The sequence below is a fragment of the Gossypium hirsutum genome, chromosome D12 (assembly GCF_007990345.1).
Source record: "Gossypium hirsutum isolate 1008001.06 chromosome D12, Gossypium_hirsutum_v2.1, whole genome shotgun sequence".
NCBI classification, from domain to species: Eukaryota; Viridiplantae; Streptophyta; class Magnoliopsida; order Malvales; family Malvaceae; genus Gossypium; species Gossypium hirsutum.
Genome location: NC_053448.1, coordinates 55,104,547 through 55,124,386, shown reverse-complemented (window position 1 = coordinate 55,124,386; position 19,840 = coordinate 55,104,547). Strand labels below are relative to the sequence as shown.

At 32.6% G+C, this 19,840-nt stretch overlaps 2 protein-coding genes across 2 annotated transcripts; one reads left to right on the top strand and one right to left on the bottom strand.

Annotated features, from left to right (window-relative positions):
• The first annotated feature begins 6,514 nt into the window (after window positions 1-6,514).
• LOC107946630 (ribonuclease TUDOR 1) lies at window positions 6,515-13,267 on the top strand. The gene is made up of 17 exons (XM_016881039.2): window positions 6,515-6,939; window positions 7,309-7,483; window positions 7,746-7,820; window positions 7,912-8,025; window positions 8,123-8,227; window positions 8,330-8,536; window positions 8,628-8,843; window positions 8,922-9,029; window positions 9,796-9,966; window positions 10,078-10,275; window positions 10,357-10,722; window positions 10,822-11,049; window positions 11,127-11,315; window positions 11,412-11,492; window positions 11,581-11,775; window positions 12,169-12,546; window positions 12,755-13,267. Exons 2-17 carry the CDS (start codon window positions 7,325-7,327, stop codon window positions 12,947-12,949), a joined length of 2,985 nt encoding a protein of 994 aa, XP_016736528.2. The 5' UTR covers window positions 6,515-6,939; window positions 7,309-7,324; the 3' UTR covers window positions 12,950-13,267.
• A 465-nt stretch (window positions 13,268-13,732) lies between these two features.
• LOC107946628 (calnexin homolog) lies at window positions 13,733-16,981 on the bottom strand. Its single transcript, XM_016881038.2, has 6 exons — window positions 16,680-16,981; window positions 16,524-16,593; window positions 14,991-16,117; window positions 14,825-14,896; window positions 14,426-14,539; window positions 13,733-14,215 (listed from the first exon to the last, which is right to left on the bottom strand). The coding sequence occupies exons 1-6, from the start codon at window positions 16,773-16,775 to the stop codon at window positions 14,075-14,077; spliced, it is 1,620 nt and encodes a 539-aa protein (XP_016736527.1). The 5' UTR covers window positions 16,776-16,981; the 3' UTR covers window positions 13,733-14,074.
• Between the last annotated feature and the right edge of the window lie 2,859 nt (window positions 16,982-19,840).

Sequence of the window (19,840 nt, the reverse complement as noted above, 5' to 3'; positions counted from 1 at the left end):
GAAAAGTGGTTGTTTTTAATAAACAATTAAATTTTATTAAAACAACGAATTTGGTCCACGAAATTCAGAAAAACGGGTTCGGGAGTCGGTTACGTACGAGGAAGGATTAGCACCCTCGTAACGCCCAAAATTGGTACCTAGTTGATTAGTTAATGTCTTAATGTCGAAAATTGAGAACTTTGAAGAATTTTAAAAAATACGATCCTTGTATTAAAACGTTAAAAATTTTCAGGAAAAGGGGCATATTTCACGTTATTCGAGAAAGAAAATCATATCCAGTAAGTTAGGACACCATGTCTCGAATTCCCGATACGCGAATAAAAAATGCTTATTTAAAAGATATTTAACTATCTTGGATTAAAAAAAGGGATCACAACCAGTAAGTTAGGACATGATCCTTTTTTAATTCCCGATATCATTTAAAACTTGAGTTTGAAAAGATTCGTGTAATAAATTTTAAAAGAATATTCAATTGTTTAAATCAAATGAAGAAATAGCAACTCAATACGTTAGGGCACAATTTCTCAAAATATTAAACATTGAATATTGCATTTATTGCGAAAAATCCTCGTCTCGAGAAAACAACGTGTCATATCCAGTGCGTTAGGACACAGCGTATTGAATTCTCGATAACGAGCTTCTTATCATTTTTAAAAGAGTAATCTCGATTATTTAAGTTCAACGAAAAAAGTCGAAACCCAATACGTTAGGGCTCGTTTCTCTCGAAGATCTAAAATACCAAATATTACTTATTTTTAAAATTTCTTTTTTTAAATCTAAATAAAAAATGGGTGTAATAGAATGATGATGATAATGTAAGTAAAATAATACAAGCACAACTAAAATGAGCAACAAATAAAATACATAATAAACAAATCAAAGATACATGAAATAATAAATGAATAAAAAATCTAAAGCATTTCATAAAAATAATGAACACTTCAATAAATGAATAAATAAATATCAAATAAAACAACAATAACAATACGAATTATAAAAATGAAATATTTATGTATGTGCATCTATATATTTAAATTATAAATTATATGAATGTATATACATATAAAAAAACAAATATGCATATCTATGTATATATATAAATTATAAAGCATAAAAAACATAAGTATGTATATATATAGATATAAATTGAAAAATATATGCATATGCGTACATATATATGAAGTGTAAAGTATATATATCATATAAGTATTTATATCTATATAAAATAAAAAAAAGGTTATGTACGTATATATATTATAAATATGTATGTATGCGCGTATATATATAGATATAAAAATAAAGCTAATATATATATATTACTAATTAATGTATTAAATATAATAGTAACAAATAAATAAAAGGAAAATAAAATTAATAATAATAACAACAACAATAATAATAAGGCTAAATAATAAAAATGCTAAAAAACACTGACTAAATTGAAATAAAACGAAAATACAGGGCTGATTTGAAAGTAAGAAGACGAAAAGGATCAAATTGTGACACGCGCAAAAAGGGAGGGTTAAAAAGAGAAATATTCCCTCTCTGACCAAACGACGCCGTTCCAGTGAAAGCACGCACATGGTCGAGGGACCAAATCGAATCTTACGCGAAAATTCATGGCCAAAATTGTAAAATATGCGAAAAACTTCCTTGAAAGCGCCACAAAATCGGAAGGACCAATTGCACAAATAACCCAAGAGCCAAAAACACGTGGATCCTCCCTCAGGGTCGGGTCACCGCGCGGGTCAAAGACCAAAACGACGCCGTTTTGGGCTCTGTACCCCCAAAATCAAAACGACACCGTTTTATGGGGTTATTTAAACCCAAAATTTTTTAAAATCTTCATTTTTTCTTTTCCTCTGAGAAAAAATTGAGAAAGCTCTTTCCCCCTTTCTTAAATCCGGCCATGGTCTGGCCTACATCGCCGGTGTACATCCGCCGTAGCACCGCCGTGGGCGGCGGCCGGAGGTGCAAAACCGAACCTCTTTGGTTTCTCTTTTAGGCCGGTTGCTTCTAGGCCGTGGATCTAGGGCCAAAACTCACGAAAAACGGACCAAGGACGTAAAAATGGGGGCTAAACCACTCGGCTTCCCCCTCATCCGGCGCGACTTTTGTAAGAAAGGTACCCTCTTTTTCTTTTATTTACTGCCTTTATTTATATATATGTATGCGTGAATGAAAATAAAATAGAATAGAAGAAACAAATTTACAAAATCGAATGGAAGAGCAAACAAATCACCTTGAATCTGTTTTTGTTATTTTTCTTTCTGCTAATATCTATTTTTGTTACAAGAATCGAAAAAAAAAGAAAAAAAAAGAGAGAGCCCCCGTTACAGTTCATATTCGGCTTATATAGTCGAAATCCCCCTTGTTCCTATTTTCCTATTTGTTTCTTTTTATTTTGCTACTGCGTGTTTGCAGGTGGCTGGCGTCGCAAGTGGATGGGCGGTGATGGACACGGATGGGACGTCCGGCGGCGAACGAGCGACGATGGCGACTGGCAGAGGGCAAGTGGGCGACCCTAGGTGCGTCGCACCTAGGGTTAGGGGGATTAGGGTTTTCTGATAGTTTTAGATTTTTTGGGCCATTGGGCTTTGGCATGTAATTGGGGTTTGGGTTGTATTTGGATTTATTTAATTTTGGGTCTGCTGGTATGGGCCGGGTAAATTTGGGCTGTACAATATTTCCTACCATCCCAATAAGATTATTGCTTTCTTTGGTCTTCCTCTTTTTATTGGACTTAACGGAAGAGTTATCAGCGGTTTTTGGAGAATTCAAGTCTGCATAGATTTTATCCTTGCTCTCATTTTGATTAATGTCATTCAATATGGCATTCTTTAACAAGAAGACGATATGTTACGCAGACTCAAAAATCAACGTCGCTCTATGCTATATAGTTCTTAAAATCATCATTCAATATTTTAAGAAAAATTACAAATATTATTAAAGGTTTGCCAAGTGATTCTTTCATTATCGTATGATGGATTTCTTGGAGTTATATGTAACAAGGGTTCAACATATTAATTCTTTTTTCATCCTAACATCGATAACTTTGTCGGTTTGATTTTTATGCCCAAAACCGAATATATCGAATTAATCGATTTAATCTAGGGAACAAAATCGAATAAATTGAACCGAAATTTTTTATTCAGTTTGATTTTTTTACTTTTAGATTTTCTTTTAGTTGGAAAAGAAAATTTTAATTGAAGTATTTATAAATTTATTTTCTTTAATTTTTTCATATACTTACCTTCTTTCTTCAAATTAGTATATTGCATTACTTTTAATTTTATTTCTACTTCGTTATAAAAATATTAATTAAATAAAACAATTTTAATGAACTCAAAAAATACTTTTTTTCTGATATGCTCAACATATAATTTTCATGTCTTCTACTATTCTTAATAGGTAATTAGGTATGTATCAATTTGGTTTTTTTTTATATTAAATAATAAAAATTAAAATAAATATCATAAAAAAATTAATTATCAATTTAGATTTTAATTTTTAATGGGTTTAGGCTTTTAAGAGTATTAAATTTTAATTGATATTTAGGTTTAAGGTTTAAATTTAGATTTAGGTATGTAAATATTATGAACTCTTCGCCTTATGGCTTATTCGATTTAAAGTATCAAAACTAAAAATTGACTGGTTAAACCAATTGAATCGAACATAAAAACCGATTTTAAAAAAAAAAATTACATAACCCTATTTTATAACACGTGTTGAGAAAAATATTACTCTAACCCATATAAGAATTATTTTAAGCGAATAGTTGAGCTGATATCTTTCTTAAAGGGTTCGAAAGAAATTCAATGTTCTCAACAAAGTATTTAAAAATGGTTCTGATTTTAGTTTGTAATTTTATGTATAATTAACTCATGTCTATTAATAAATGATTTATGAGAGAGAAAAAAATCATGTATAAGGCAAGTCAATTAAAAATGTAAAAAAGTAATTATAATTTATTATATGACATTTTAATTTTCTTTAATTAAATTGAGTCAAAATAATTAAATATATGATAAGTTACATTTTATAATTATATACATGGCACGTTTTAAACTACCTATTGGGATAAGCTTTTTATTATTAGAGGTTTGGTTTTTAATATATATTAGACTTTCATATGTGTATGGCAATCATGTTGTACGAATTTAGATAAAAGATGTACGTTTAAAAATAAAATAAATAATGAAATATATGATTTGAAACTAATTAATCATAAGAATATATAAGTTTATAAAATATGTACATTATTAAAATAAAAAAATAAATTAATCTGTAAGTAAAACAAAATTAAACATATAAATACATCAAATTAACAATATTAAATGTATTATAATTGTTTATCGTGGTGTTATCTTTAATTGTGACTTAATGTCAAGTTGACTTGTGACACCAACTCAATTAGGGGTGTTCAGTTTGTTAACCGACCAGTTAACAGACCCGAAATAACGTTAGCCGAATTAACCGACCTTTCAAAATTTTTAACCGTTAATCGAACCTAAATTTTTTCGATTAATTCGGTCAGTTAACCGAATTAACCAAAAATTATATATTTTTTATTTTTTGTTAAAAATTAACTGAATTACCAGAATTAACCGAATTAACCGAATTGAATCACTACATAATTAAAAACATTACATAAGTCTTGAAATTAACACATAAATTATTTGTAATTTTTATGATTGGGTTGGGTTGGATACTTGGGTTTAGATTGGGTTTAGGTGAATAGTGGACCTATTTTTATATTATAATTTTATTTATTAATTTTTTCGGTTAAACCGAAAAAATTCGGTTAACCGACCGGTTTCGAACCGAATTAACTGTTAACCAAAAAATCAAAGAATAATTAATCGACCCCCGACAAAAAAAATTCGATTAACCGACCGAATTCGGTTAATCGGTCGGTTAACCGAATTTTTTCGGTTTTACCCGAATTTTGCACACCCCTAAACTCAATTAATAACATTATTAATATATACAACTGATGGAGATAATAAATCATGCATATTAAAATAAAAATGTATAAAAACACATTAAAATGAAGCTCTAGTTGAGTAGTATATTTAAGGTTTTACCAGTTAAATTGGTGTGGGTTCAAAATCTATATTTTTATTGGTTTTTGCAATATAATTTATTTTAATTACGAATGGATATTTTTGTAATTTTCCTAATCGAGTTGGTGCCTAGTTGACTTGTGACACCAACCCAGTTAGAGGTTTAAATAATAGTATAGATATACAATTGACGGAGATAATAACTTACGCATATTAAAATAAAAATGTTTTAAATATGATAAAAGAAAGCTTTGGTTGAGTGATGAATTCAAGGTTTTACTAAAGCAATTGGTTGAGTTCAAATTCCATTTTATTTTTATTGATTTTTTTCAATAAAAAGATTAAAGTGCCATTGAACAATATAACTTATTTTAATTACAAAAAGACGTTTTCGTAATTTTCCAATTGAATTGGTGCACAGTTGATTCGTGATATCAAAAGTTTTAATAACAGTACAGATATATATATTTATATATAATTTTGAAATTTGTATAAATTGCTATATGTTGTACATCTTTGATTTTTTTACTTTATTTTGAAAATTTATAAAATGAAATTAGACTTTTAGCAAAATTTCATATGATTTTTAAAATAATTTTTTGTATTTTTAGTAAGTAAAATATTTAAGAAAACAATATATAATTACCTCAAGGATATATATTTGTGTATATATTATACATGCATGAAAATGGTTTATTTTTCTTTTAATTTTATTTAATATGCATATGCATATGCATATAAATAATAAATAATTATGCCAATATGTATAGTTTAATAGTAATTAAATTAGCTTATTCATTTTATTTTTTTGAAATCTTTAATTGTTGTTTAGAGATTTTCGATGATATAAAGCATAATATAAATTTTGTTAAATTTTATTAAATTAAATTATTTTAAATATAAATTAAAAAATAAAAATATTATCTTTATATTAGTATTAAAATAAAAAAAAATTATAATCCATACTATATATAAAATAGTTGAGTTGATGTCATTACTCGACATCAACTCAGTTATAAAATTATTAAAACATCCTTAATTTAAAGGATTATTAGTATTATTATTATTTGCTAAAAAAAATATTACAATTGTTATTCCATATGATAAATATTTAAAATAAAATAGTTGTAAAATATTACTTACGAATTAAATATAAAATGAATAAATTCAAATAAAAATATCTTACTATTCCACTCATAATTATTTATTAAAATAATTTTTAATATGAAATATTTTTGTTCATTTGAGTTTAAAATTATATTTTATTTAATTTAAAAAATATATAAACCAACTATTCGAACGGGTCATTTAAGGCTATGTTCCTAAACAAAATTGGCAATATTAATTTGATTTTAATTGTAGCAGCTCGCAGTTTGTTGAATTAAAAAATTCGGTCTTAGGCCCGAAAATTAGTTACATATATTTTAAAGGAAATAGTAGAGCGAAATAAGATGTCAAAGTGGCGGAGTTTTCAATTTTAGATATAGATAAGAAACAGGGGCAAAATCTGTCAGAAGAAATAACTAAAAATCTGAATCTAACAGATCTCTACAATCAGAAACCAGCATCAATTTTGTCAACTTCATATTGTATCTATTTCTCGTGGCATTTCATGTAATTTTATTCCAGAACGGAGACTATTTTTATCACCCAACTCGCCTTCCTTTGCGTGTATATATTGGCTCTTACGCGCACATTCTTCCACTTCTCTCTGTCTCTGATCGCCGCCCTCTCTCTCCTACTCTGAGTTTTTATTTATTTAATTTAATTTTTTTAAATAATACAAAATAACGGAGCTTATCATCATTATATAAAATCTTTCATTCTCCGTTCTTCGGTAGATCCAATAAGGAGTTTTCCTCGTTTGATCCAGGTAAAAGCCAAGACCGATAATTTTCGTTTTTGGTATTATATTTGGCATTGTTTAATCTGATTTTAGATGAAATTGTTTTGATTTTGTTCTTTCTTATTCAAACTGTTTGTTATTTTTTTCGTTGGTCTCGTTCGATGAAATTAACAGATCAAGGCCTTTTGAATTGATACTGTTATTAATATTTTAGTGTTCCGTTGATGCATGTAGCGTTTTAGAATACTCAAAGGATGGATTTTAGATCGTTTTGAAATTCCTGTGGATCATATGTTACAGATCTGGAGAATTTATTTCGAATTATGTTTCTTTAGAATGTTACCGATATTTTTGCTTGTTTGCGGAAATATTAAATATTGAATGTGTTTGTTTTAGATCTTAGCCGTTGAGAATGGCGGCATTAGCAGCTGGGAGAACGGGATGGTACAAAGGGAGAGTCAAAGCAGTTCCATCGGGGGATTCCTTGGTGGTAACGGCGATGGCCAGTAACAGACCTGGACCTCCACCCGAGAAGACCATTACCCTGGCATCTCTCATTGCTCCCAGACTGGTAAAACTCATTTAAATATGCTTTTATGTCTTCCTTGGTCGCTTTTAAATTTATTTGTAATGTCTGTTTGGCATTTTCTTGCTGATTAATTTAGTTTTGGTTTCGGATAATGATTCTGGGAGTTACTTTTGAGTAGGTTGGTATCTTGATTTCATAATTGTTAAGTTCTAACTTGTAAACTTTTTGTTGCATGCTGTTTGAGTCAAACTTCCAGTCGATGCTTTTCTTTGTGTTCATGTTTTCCGTCTTATTTTATTGATAGGCACGTAGAGGCGGTATTGATGAGCCATTTGCCTGGGAGAGCAGAGAATTTTTGAGGAAGCTCTGCGTAGGGAAGGTGCTGTTCCCTTCGAATGATTCGTGTAATTTTAGTTATTGATGATATTGCTTAAAATCAGGGTGACCTAAAAAATTTGTTCTTTACTCAGGAAGTCACTTTCAGAGTTGAATATGCTGTACCAAGCATAGGTCGAGAATTTGGCTCAGTTTACCTCGGTGACAAAAATGTTGCAATTTTGGTTGTCTCTCAAGGCTGGGCAAAGGTAATCCGTTTGTCAATTTTTTCGTGATACTGGGGAAAGTGATTCAGCAATTTTTAAAAAAATTGGTGTTTAGGTTATCTGAGCCTGGCTTGTGCAGGTCAGGGAGCAAGGACAGCAGAAAGGTGAAGCAAGCCCTATTCTTTCTGAACTGCTACGTCTTGAGGAACAGGCCAAACAACAAGGTGTGGGTCGATGGAGCAAGGTAATCTCTTTCCCCTTTTTATATGCCCAATTATATTTGGGCATCTAACTGACCTAAAAACAATGAGTAGCTATCAAATGAAAATGTTTATCGTGGTTGTAGGTGCCTGGTGCTGCTGAGGCTTCTATCCGAGATTTACCTCCATCTGCTATTGGTGACCCTAGTAACTTGGATGCCATGGGTCTTCTGGCTGCAAATAAGGGTAAGCCAATTGAAGGTATTGTGGAGCAGGTTCGTGATGGTAGTACTGTTCGAGTCTATCTGCTCCCAGATTTTCAGTTTGTGCAAGTGTTTATTGCTGGTATCCAGGTGCACTATAAACTGCAGTTCTGCCTTTTTATTTCAATTGCATGTTAATTTGTCTTTGTGAATATTTACCTTCTTTTCCCTGTTCATGTAGTCCCCTTCAATGGGTAGAAGGGCTGTTGCAGAAACTGTTGTTGAAACGGATTTGACCTCTGATGATCAAAATGGAGATGCTTCAGCTGAGCCACGGGCTCCCTTAACATCTGCACAGAAGCTTTCTGCGTCTACAGTTGCTGCTACTGAAGTGTCCCCAGATCCATTTGGGCCAGAAGCTAAACATTTTACAGAAGTTCGCTGCTTGAATAGAGATGTGAGTGAAAAAGACTTCAGGTCGACTTGTGTGAGTACATTTTGTACATATATCCTAAAGTCAAGATTGATGTTGTAGGTCCGCATTGTTCTTGAAGGTGTTGACAAATTTAGCAATTTGATTGGATCAGTTTATTATCCTGAAGGTGAAACTGCGAAGGACCTTGCATTGGAGCTTATGGAAAATGTAAGTTCCTGGATTTCTTTTGCTGTGCATGCCTAAAATATGTTTAATCTGTTACATTAGCATTGAGTACTGAATTATAGGGTTTCTATTATTCATGTTTTAGACTTGAATTAATTTTCTTTTGTTCTATTTTTGCTTTTAAAAACTTTTATTTCCAAAACATTAGTTTCTTGATAATAATTTGGTAGTTCTCCATTCGAGGAGAAGTTTGTATGCTTGAACTATCTTCAAAAGCTCACCTTTATTTGTTAAAGAAAATATTTCTTATGTTTGAGATTGTTGTTGGGGCTGTGTCTTAAGTGTTTATGTGCAAGGAACTTGATTTTTTTCTCTTCTTTCTCATTTTGTTGGTCATGATTTATTGGTAAAAGAATATTTTCTTGATTTCAGATCTTTTACTGAGATTGATTTTTTCTATATCTTTAATCCTCTCTTAAATATTTCTTTAGCTGTTTTCTCCAATGAGCTGTTTTAAATCTCTAGCTTACTTTGTTTTTCCTATCCACTATGCAAATTTAAAGTTAGAAGCTATTTGTACCTATATCTTAGTGTAGTTATGATACTACTTTATGTGATGCCTTGGGCATATAATCAATTAAACTGTTTCTTTGGTTAGCAGATTTCTTTCATACTAGAAATTGTATAAAACACTATATGCATCTTTTTTATCTTTAATTTTTGTTTGCATATTCTGAATGATTGAATTCTTTTAAGCTTGCTTCCCACCCCTCCTTTCTGAATCTAACAATTTCTTCTTACAATAAAGGGTCTAGCAAAATATGTTGAATGGAGTGCTAATATGATGGAAGATGATGCCAAACGGCGGTTGAAGGCTGCAGAGCTTGAAGCCAAGAAGACTCGGCTAAGAATCTGGACAAATTATGTACCCCCAGCTACAAGCTCAAAGGCAATCCGTGACCAAAACTTCACAGGAAAGGTAATAGCAGCAGTTTTTTTAATTACTTTTTCATGCAAGTTTCTTGTACAACTAGTATATGATTTTTGGCTTTTTTGTAACTATTTATAATAGTATGACTTTTCAACTTAGGTTGTGGAGGTTGTTAGCGGGGACTGCATTGTTGTGGCTGATGATTCTGTCCCATATGGCAGTCCTCTTGCAGAGCGCCGAGTCAATCTTTCAAGCATTAGGTGTCCAAAAATTGGCAATCCTCGTAGAGATGAAAAGCCGGCTGCTTATGCCCGGGAAGCAAGAGAGTTTTTGAGAACACGCCTTATTGGAAAACAGGTTTGAGTAATTTTTCTTTAAAATCTTATTTTGTTACTGTTAGGAACCTTTATTCATCATATGTCAATATACTTTTCTCAGGTGACTGTAGAAATGGAATATTCAAGGAAGGTTCCCATGGCAGATGGTGCTATAGCTGCTGCTGCACCTGCAGATTCAAGGGTAATGGATTTCGGCTCAGTCTTCCTAATGTCTCCTGCTAAGGGTGATGGTGATGATGCTCCTGCCGCACTCCCATCCACAGCTGGTAGTCAGCCACCTGGCTTGAATGTTGCAGAGTTGGTGGTTGGACGTGGCTTTGGCTCAGTGATAAGACATAGGGATTTTGAGGAAAGATCAAACTATTATGATGCCCTTTTGGCAGCTGAATTACGTGCGATTTCTGGGAAGAAAGGAATCCATTCTGCCAAGGATCCTCCAGTCACGCACATACAAGACCTCACAATGGTTGGCAATTGTATCTCTTTATGTTATTCATTTTCTTGTTTGTATATTGTATTTCGAATCTAAATTCTAATATCCATATACTGTCTTCCCTACTCTCAGGCACCAGCCAAGAAAGCTAGAGATTTCTTGCATTTCCTGCTTCACAAGAGGATACCAGCTATTGTGGAATATGTCCTAAGCGGTCATCGTTTTAAGTTGTTGATCCCTAAGGAAACTTGTAGCATTGCCTTCTCATTTTCTGGTGTCAGATGTCCTGGTCGTGATGAACCATATTCAGATGAAGCCATAGCAGTAATGAGACGGAAGATCATGCAGAGAGATGTGGAGGTATGGATTCTGTTTGAATTGCTTGTCTGCCATGATCTTGTTTTTCCCTTTTTACAAATGTATGTTTTTCTACATAGATTGAAGTGGAAACTGTCGATAGAACTGGAACATTTTTGGGGTCTTTGTGGGAGTCCAGAACCAATATGGCTGTGACACTAGTTGAAGCTGGCCTGGCAAAGCTACAAACTTCATTTGGTGCTGACAGGATTCCTGATGCTCATCTTCTCGAACAGGCTGAACAATCCGCCAAGAGGCAGAAACTGAAAGTAAGTAGCTGATGGACTTATCTTTATCACGCATATTCTTTTGGTAATGCTTAATGAAACTTTTTGGCTTTATTATCTTTGAACTTCTAATTGCAGATTTGGGAGAACTATGTTGAAGGGGAGGAAGTTTCCAATGGATCCGCCCCTGTAGAGAACAAACAAAAGGAATTGCTGGAGGTGCTCTAGGAACTTAACTAAAAATAATACCTATCTGACTGAATCATGAACTTAACTAGAAATAACTTATTCTTCTTGTTATTTTCAGGTTGTTATTACTGAAGTATTGAACGGTGGAAAATTTTACGTCCAAACAGTTGGAGATCAGAGAGTATCTTCTATTCAGAAACAGCTTGCATCTTTAAATATCCAAGAGGCTCCTGTGATTGGTGCTTTTAATCCTAAGAAGGGCGATGCTGTCCTTGCTCAGTTTAGCATGGATAACTCATGGAACCGTGCACTGGTTAGTTCGGTAAACTTGATCCTGAATATGTTCTTTTTTTTGTAATCCTTTATTTGAATGGTTTTGGCTGCGGAATTTTCAATTGGTTTCATATTGTGCCTCCTGTTATTGTTTAAAGGATGGTGGGGGTGAGGAATGCCAAAATTTTCCAAAAGTCCGTCTGGCATAGTTAATTTTGAACCCATAACAAGATTTAAATATTAAAGGCATTCTAAAATATTTTGAATCTAACAGGACAAATTGTGAAACACTGGTTCTCAATGTTCTAAAATCAAGAATCATGGTTGTCCCGCATATTATGCATATTCGTGTGCCATTTGACATGTTTGTGCTTTCACCTTTCACTTCTCTTTTCATTTTTGGTACTGAAAGCATCTTGTTTGACGGGTGAAGATTGTCAATGCACCTCGAGGAGGAGTTCAGTCTTCAAATGACAGGTTTGAAGTGTTTTATCTCGATTATGGAAACCAAGAGTTGGTTCCCTACAATCAATTACGGCCTATTGATGCTTCATTATCAGCAACACCTGGGCTTGCTCAGTTATGCAGTCTTGCATTTTTGAAAGTTCCAAGCCTCGATGATGAATTGGGTACTGAGGCTGCCCAGTTTTTGAGTGAGCAGACATTAGGAAGTTCACTGCAATTCAAGGCAGTGATAGAGGAAAGGGATGCCTCTGGGGGAAAAGTCAAGGGGCAGGGAACTGGTACTTGTCTCGTTGTAACCCTCTTTACCGAGGACCCGGAGGATAGCATCAATGCAGCAATGCTGAAGGTTTGAACAATAAATTATCCCTTCTCTGTTCTACTCAACCTCTGATTCTTTTAAAAATTCTGATATGTTTAAAGGTTTGATTTTCATGAATTTAGAGGGTTATATCCAGGTCATCCTTGCTGTGACAAAACAGTGTCAACCATTTACTAATTTCTGTATCGAATTTCTTAAATCTTACGAGCGTGTTATTTGTTTGTTTTATTTGCAGGACGGTCTTGCTAGGTTGGAGAAGAGGAAGAAATGGGAATCGAAGGAGAGAAAAGTGATGCTTAATAAATTGGAAGAGTGTCAGGAGGAAGCGAAAACTGGTCGGCGTGGAATGTGGCAGTATGGAGATGTGGAGTCGGATGATGAGGATTTACTTCCGCCAGTTGCGGCTAAGAAAACCGGAGGTCGGCGTTAGGTATTGTAATTTTTTTATCAATCACTTTTTGGGGTTAAACATCTAAAGAGTTCTAAGTTATAGGTGTGGATCATTCTCGTTTGAAGAGTTACAAGAGCTCCCCGAAAGAAAAATCTCAACCATAACATGCTTAAATTTTGACTCTTTTTTTAAAATTTTTTTTTTTTTTTACATTACGAGAGACAATTTTTTTAATACATGTTTAAATAAGGTGAACAGTAGCATTTCTGTTATGTTTCCATGTGGGAGACCGATAGGAACATTTTTTTTTTCAAATTCCCGTTGGATAGAGTTTTTAATCTATGTTTATTTTGGATATTTCTATGGTACGGAAATTTCTTCTTTTTATTTATTTGTAAGTATTGGTTTGAATGTCAGAATGCATTAAGTCAATGTAACAGTTCGACGAGAGTAACTTAATTGTCATGTGACAATAGGTCAATGCGGGAAACTCATTGATCAAATAATTGTGAATTGAGTAGATTTATTAATTTTAAAAACACGAAAATAGTACTGACATGTGATTACCAAGAGCACAAAATTAATTTTAAAAGTTACGAACATATAGTTTTAGGTTGAAGACTTTTTTGGAATATAAATTATCTTTTGTGAGAGAGGGGGGGGGTGCTTGTTCCTAATAAAGGTTTCTGTAGTTTTTAAAATTTGTTCTTGACATCTGATGGTTCTATTATTAGTTATACCAATTAATTGACGAGAGCACATTCTAAAAATTTTGTGAAGTTATATTATTTCGGAAGGTTCAATTTGGTGAAAAGTCGTTACAAAGAAAATTTACATTTAAAAAAATCTAGTTGAAAAGTAACAATGTATGGAGGGCTCTACATTTACTTCTAATTCTCAGCCATTTTGTAAGTTAACGTTTCACATAGAAAACATTTCATATAACCAACCAACGATCCTTTTCTAATTGGGGATTCCTCATGTCATTGAACTCAACAGCAAAAAGATATTACATGTTGAATATAAGGGAAATTCTAATATCCAAAAAGTTAAAAACCAAGTTTCAGCTACAAAGGGAAAACCACCTAAAAGCCCAAAAATCAGCCACAATTGGAACTGATGATCACCGACCACTCTGTTTTAAAGACTTTTTTCCTTTTTATATTATGTTTCACGCCTCCTTCGTCGTGCAGCAGCAGCAGCTTCATTTTTCTCTGCCTTTTCAACCTTTTCTCCATCGCTTCCTTGATCATCTGATGTTTCAGCGACCACGGGTACTGGTTTCGTTTCTATTCTTGGGCATTGCTGCACAAGCATTAACCAAGGGAATAAGAACAACCCTAGTTCTTAAAGTATCCATTACGGATATAATCTTCCAAGGATTTTCAAAGGACCTTGCATTCTTGAAAAGGGTATTAAACACATCCATGTCGGGCACATTTCCGGACAAATGTCAAATCCGAACTTGAATAACATATATACAAACAGCGGCAGAATAGAGAAACATAGACCAACCTGATTCTTGCCACCAAAAATGAGCTTCAAGAAAATCGTGAGGATAATGGCGACAGTAGAGACTAGGACTCCCATGGTGAGGTTTGGTTGTTTCTCAGCCTTCTTAATGTGATCCTAAAGTGAAAAACTCAAAATTCAGATGTCATCCGCGAATCTAAGAGGGAGCTGGTAGGCTCCACCATTTAAATTTTTTAAAATTTTAAATTAGTAAAGGTAAAATTTTATTTTAAACTTCTCTAAAAATAAAACAATTTTAATTTAATTCTTTAAAAATTACATTGTAACTATCATAAAAATTATAATTTAATTTCTGTCCTAACAAAATTTTCTGGCTTTTCCGCTCTCGACCAATGAAATACTGATATTGCATATGAGAAACAGCATATTACGTGAACTTACGAGAATTTGAGGCTTGTAGTTGCTTAAGAAAGGAATATCAGCAATCTGGTATAGGGCATTAAACACCTTCCTCTGCAGATTAAGAAATCACCAACTTTTAAGTTAAAATGTTACAAGATTGAGTAAACGAAAAATAATACCATAAATAAACTTGCAAAAGCATGACCTTGATGCTTGCAAGGAAGTCTAAACCAGAAGCTTCTTCCTCAGCCTGCTGTCTTTCTTTCTCAACCTCAAACTTGGGTTTCCACTTGGTCTCTCGATATGACTTGGCAACCTTCTCGTTTTTAGCTATCAATATATTATCAAACAGTATTCCTTCTTGCATTGTCCAAATCTCAATACCAATGGCAGCAATAGGCTCAAAGTCAGGCTTGTCAAGCTCAAAGTAGTTGGGGTTTGGAATCTCCCTAGCCTTCCAAACACCCTTATAATTGGGGTTATCAATTAGTGGAGGAGACCATTTCCCTTTGTAAGCAGGATTACTCTTCATTGGCCTCTTCCATTCACCGCAACCAGGAGCTATTGCACACTTTGGGTTATACATCTTTGGGGGTTCCCACACCCCATCCTCTTCATCATCCCAATCTTCTGGCTTGGTTGCCTCAGGGTCATCTATCTCCTCAGGCTCATCGTCTAACCATCCTTCTGGTTTCACCGCCTCCTCGTCCTCGATTTCCATCGGTGCATCCTCGTCCCAATCATCCGGTTTCACAGCATTTGGATCAGGAATCTTTTCTTTGTCATCCCAATCCTCTGGTTTCTTATCATCAGGATCAGGGATTGTCTTGGCTGGGATAAGTGGAGGATCAAAATCTTCGGCTGCTAAGAAGTTTGCCTTCTTCTTCTCCTCTCCATCAATCATAATTTTAACCTCTTTGTCGAGTTTCAAGGTTGCAGTGTAGACATGAGTGAGCTTGTCGGATGGGACAGAAGGTGGGTATTTAAGATGGTGTTCAACATATTCCCCATTCTTGGGATTCTTATGCTTAAATATGAAATGCACCTTGTTTGTTGTCCCACATTTGTCAGGTCCAAACATGATGGAGTAAGGGGATTTATTGTCGAATTCCTCAGGCTTCCAACCCGCCTCTTGAGGACGAAGAAATTTAATGTAGGCACCACCACATTCGATTCCACTCTGGAGCCGAGTCTCGAACTGAAGCACGGTGGTTCCATCTTTCAGACTCACCGGTTCATCAACCACCTTCACTATTGCATACTTTCTTGCCTTCTCACTCACCAGAAGACCATAGTCTTCGTGGCCCTCGCTCTTTGAATGCTTCCATAAACCTGCAGCTCCAAAAACAACATCAATATCTACACCCAACGCTACCAGCCCTACATATATTATGAACATCATACAACTATCTATCTTTTAAAACCATATCCATATCACAAAGCATATACTTTATCTAGTTTCCATTAGCAATTCCCAGTAACGCCTCAAAATATTGATTGTCAATGAGATCATCAAATTTATGATTTAAAAACAAAATTAAGGATCCCATAAATGTTAGATTATAAAAATCATTAAGTACCCTCTAGTTTCCCAAAGATCAATTTTTTCATCTTGGTTTTATGCATATGTTTTTCAGGACAAACAACATGAAGAAATCAGACTATAAAATGATAAAAATCAATCCGTAAGTAAACATCCCAATGAAGAGTTCCATAAAATTAAATAAGAAAATCTCACCTTTATAATCATCTTTATTAGAGACGATCCATCGACCCTCAAATGACTCTTCAAATGATTCATAAAAAACCTAAAAACAGAACAGAAGAAATCTTATTTTCAAATTTTACATATCAAAATATTCTTCACCAATTCGAGATTTAAAAAAAAAAATACCACATCATCGTCATTATTATCATCATCGGCGAAGCAAAAGAGCTGCAGTGACGCAAAAGCTAAGAGAAGAAGAAGAGCTAAAAGCCCCATCATCATATCAATCCAAGAACCCTTGTTCTAAAGACGATCGAAAATTCTCCTTTGTTAATTAAAAAAAATTTGGAAATCAAAATCAAAACTTCAATTGCGTGTCGTTTTTTATAGATCTTCGTGACAGTGATGCAATGATATTACGTGCTGCATGAAATCAACCAACCGTTTGTCGCCACGTAAGCAAATCATGCAACTTCGTTAATCGCTATGTACGATTTTAATCTGTGGTTTAACTTTTTTTTTATTATTTAATTTACCTTCGAAATGGAAACCTTTTTATTATTATTGTTTTTCGGAGCTTGACCCAGTCTAGAGGAGGAAAGGTTCGGGTCATGACCCATTTGGCGAAAGTTGATTGGACCACGAAAGCGACACATTTCCTGATTCTTCGCTTATTATTGTTTTGCTTTTCCCACATTTTGTCACGTTGTTTAGGAAAACATTTGGCATGATAATTGATTTTAGGGTAAACAACCTAATTAGTCACTAAGATTTTATTAGATTTTATTGGGTTCCTCTTTAGGGTATCAAACTATCTATTTAATCATTAACTATTTGAATCCATTTTTAGTTATTGTGTCATTAAATTTGGATCTGCTAGATGACATGTCTCTTTATTTCTCGAATAAATTAAAATTTTTAATCATCAAGTTATTAAGTTTGATGTAACCTTTTTTATTAATTTAATAATAAATTTAACCTTTCAATATTAATTTAGTTCAAATTCTTAAAAAAAACCAATAAATTTACTCAACACTTACAATACTTATCAATTTAATCCTAATTATTGACCTTTTTTCTCTCTCTACCTATTCTTTTATGCTTTTAGCTATGTTATTAGCACAGAAAAACTCAAATGTTTCCAGTTTCCTGTGAATTAAATGGTGTTTCTCCAACATTGAAAAACTCATAGATATTTAGTTTTCAGCACTAGAAAGATCATAAATAGTTGGATTTTTTTTAAAAATAATAATTTTTTTTATGTTAAATAGTGGTTCTCTAGTGCTGAAAAACTCAAATCTTATTAGCATCAAATAAAAAAATTATATAAAACTTTCTAGCACCAAATAGTAGTAAGAATGTTTAGGGTTGATTTATTTAATTCTTTAAGAGTTAAGACTAAATTGATAAAACCTATAAATATTAAAGGAAAAAATTGTTATTAGGCCAATAAAAAATGCCACATCAAACTTCCATTATCAATTTAATGCCATGGTGATTAAAAAATTTAATTTCATAAATTTTAGTGACTAGATCAAAAAAAGAATTAGTTGGGTGACCAAAATAGAAACACTCATAGTTGAGTGATCATTCATGTAGTTTATCTAAGAAATAAATGGCCGTGTCATCCAATCATTTTAGACTTAATGGCACAACAACAAAAAAACGAATCCAAATAGTTTGGTGATTAAATTGAAATTTTTCATAATTGGATGACCAAAACAGAAACATGGTAAAAGTTTAGTGGCTAGTTAGGTTATATACTCTTAATTTATTAGTTGTTTTTTTTTATTTACTTCATTTCATATAAATGTAACACGATTCCTAATCTTTATTTTTTCATACAATGCCTAGATTTACCCATAGCCCCTCCCTTACTCTTAAATAGGAGGATAATGTGCTTTAGCGCACTTGAACCTCCATCCTCCTATATTGGAAACTAGAGGTGATCATGGACTGGGCCAAGCCGTGTCCCAGCAAAAATTTGGGCCCGTTTGCTAGGCTCGGGCCAGTCTGACCTTGAAAAATGGGCCTAAAATATTGCCCCAAGCCCAATCCGGATAAAAATACTAAAACTCGGGCCCAACCCGGCCAGTTCATTTTAAGATTTTTTTATATTATATTGTTTTTTTACATAATTTTTAAATATATATAATACATCAAAAATACTAAAAACATTAAAATAAATATTTTCGAACAAATTGAAAATAAATTTTAAAAAATATGTATACTTAAATAATACTAAGATAGATGCAACTTAATAAGAAAATGGCTCTAAAATAATAACAAAATTAACAATAAAAAAAGTATTATACAATGTCCAAACAATAACAACAAAATAGTAAAATGGTAGCAAAATAGAGAGAAAATAACAAGAAAATATCATTAAAATAACAAAAAAAAAAGTAGATTTTTCTTTTGTCATTTAGTAAATTCGGGCCAGGCTCAGGCAAAAAAATCTTACTCGAGGCTTGACCTGTTTTAAAACGGGCCTTATTTTTTTACCTAAGCCCATTTTTCGAGTCTATATTATTTTCCAAACCCTCCCACTTTTTGAGGAGGCCTTTGGGTCGGACTCGGCCCGGCCTATGAACAAGTCTACTGACAACAATGCTGATACCAACTGAGCTAAAACTCAATCAGCATCTTAATTTACGAGTTAAGATGTGATTTTAATGCTTGATTTGTAAAAAGTGATTTTTTTTATTTTTTTTATTAAATGTTTGGCTTAAGAAATCTTATATCACTTTTTTTTGGTGTGCATTTCAAAAATTATTTTGAGTTTGTCAGGATTCCCCAATATAGAAATAATCTTATTACCATATTTTAATGTAAGATTTTAAAATGATTGATATTTTTGTTTCAATTTTATCTTTCAATTTTTATCATTTTACCATTAAACCATATATTTATCCCCTTAATTAACATGCCATGTAATTATTTTTAAGGTTTATCTCCTTAATTAATATTGGATTATATGGATGAAAATAATTTATGTAAAAATTATATTTATAACAATTTTATTACAACTAAGTTAAGCTCTTTCAAATTGTTAAATTAAAACTTTAAAACTTATTTGCTTCACCTCTCAACAAAAAATGTGTCTTAAGTTTAAATATTATCATTGTATTATTTTATTGAAAAAATATAAAAAAAGATAAAAACATCGGTTACTTTGTATATAAAAAGGATATTTTTTTTTGTAATTTCTCAATTAAATTAGTGCCCGGTTAACTTGTAATACCAACTCAATTAGAAGCTCATATATGTATAGATATATAATTTTTTGTAATTTCTCAATTAAATTGGTGCCCGATTAACTTGTAATACCAACTCAATTAAAAACT

Excerpts from the sequence above, each read along its gene's own strand:
- LOC107946630 (XM_016881039.2), top strand. The coding sequence starts at position 7,325 with ATGGCGGCATTAGCAGCTGGGAGAACGGGATGGTACAAAGGGAGAGTC. Across the intron at positions 9,030-9,795 it reads CATTGGAGCTTATGGAAAAT|GGTCTAGCAAAATATGTTGA; the intron begins GTAAGTTCCTGG and ends CTTACAATAAAG. Across the intron at positions 9,967-10,077 it reads ACCAAAACTTCACAGGAAAG|GTTGTGGAGGTTGTTAGCGG; the intron begins GTAATAGCAGCA and ends TTTTCAACTTAG.
- LOC107946628 (XM_016881038.2), bottom strand. The coding sequence starts at position 16,775 with ATGATGATGGGGCTTTTAGCTCTTCTTCTTCTCTTAGCTTTTGCGTCA. Across the intron at positions 16,118-16,523 it reads TAATAAAGATGATTATAAAG|GTTTATGGAAGCATTCAAAG; the intron begins GTGAGATTTTCT and ends TTGGAGCTGCAG. Across the intron at positions 14,897-14,990 it reads ACTTCCTTGCAAGCATCAAG|AGGAAGGTGTTTAATGCCCT; the intron begins GTCATGCTTTTG and ends CTTAATCTGCAG.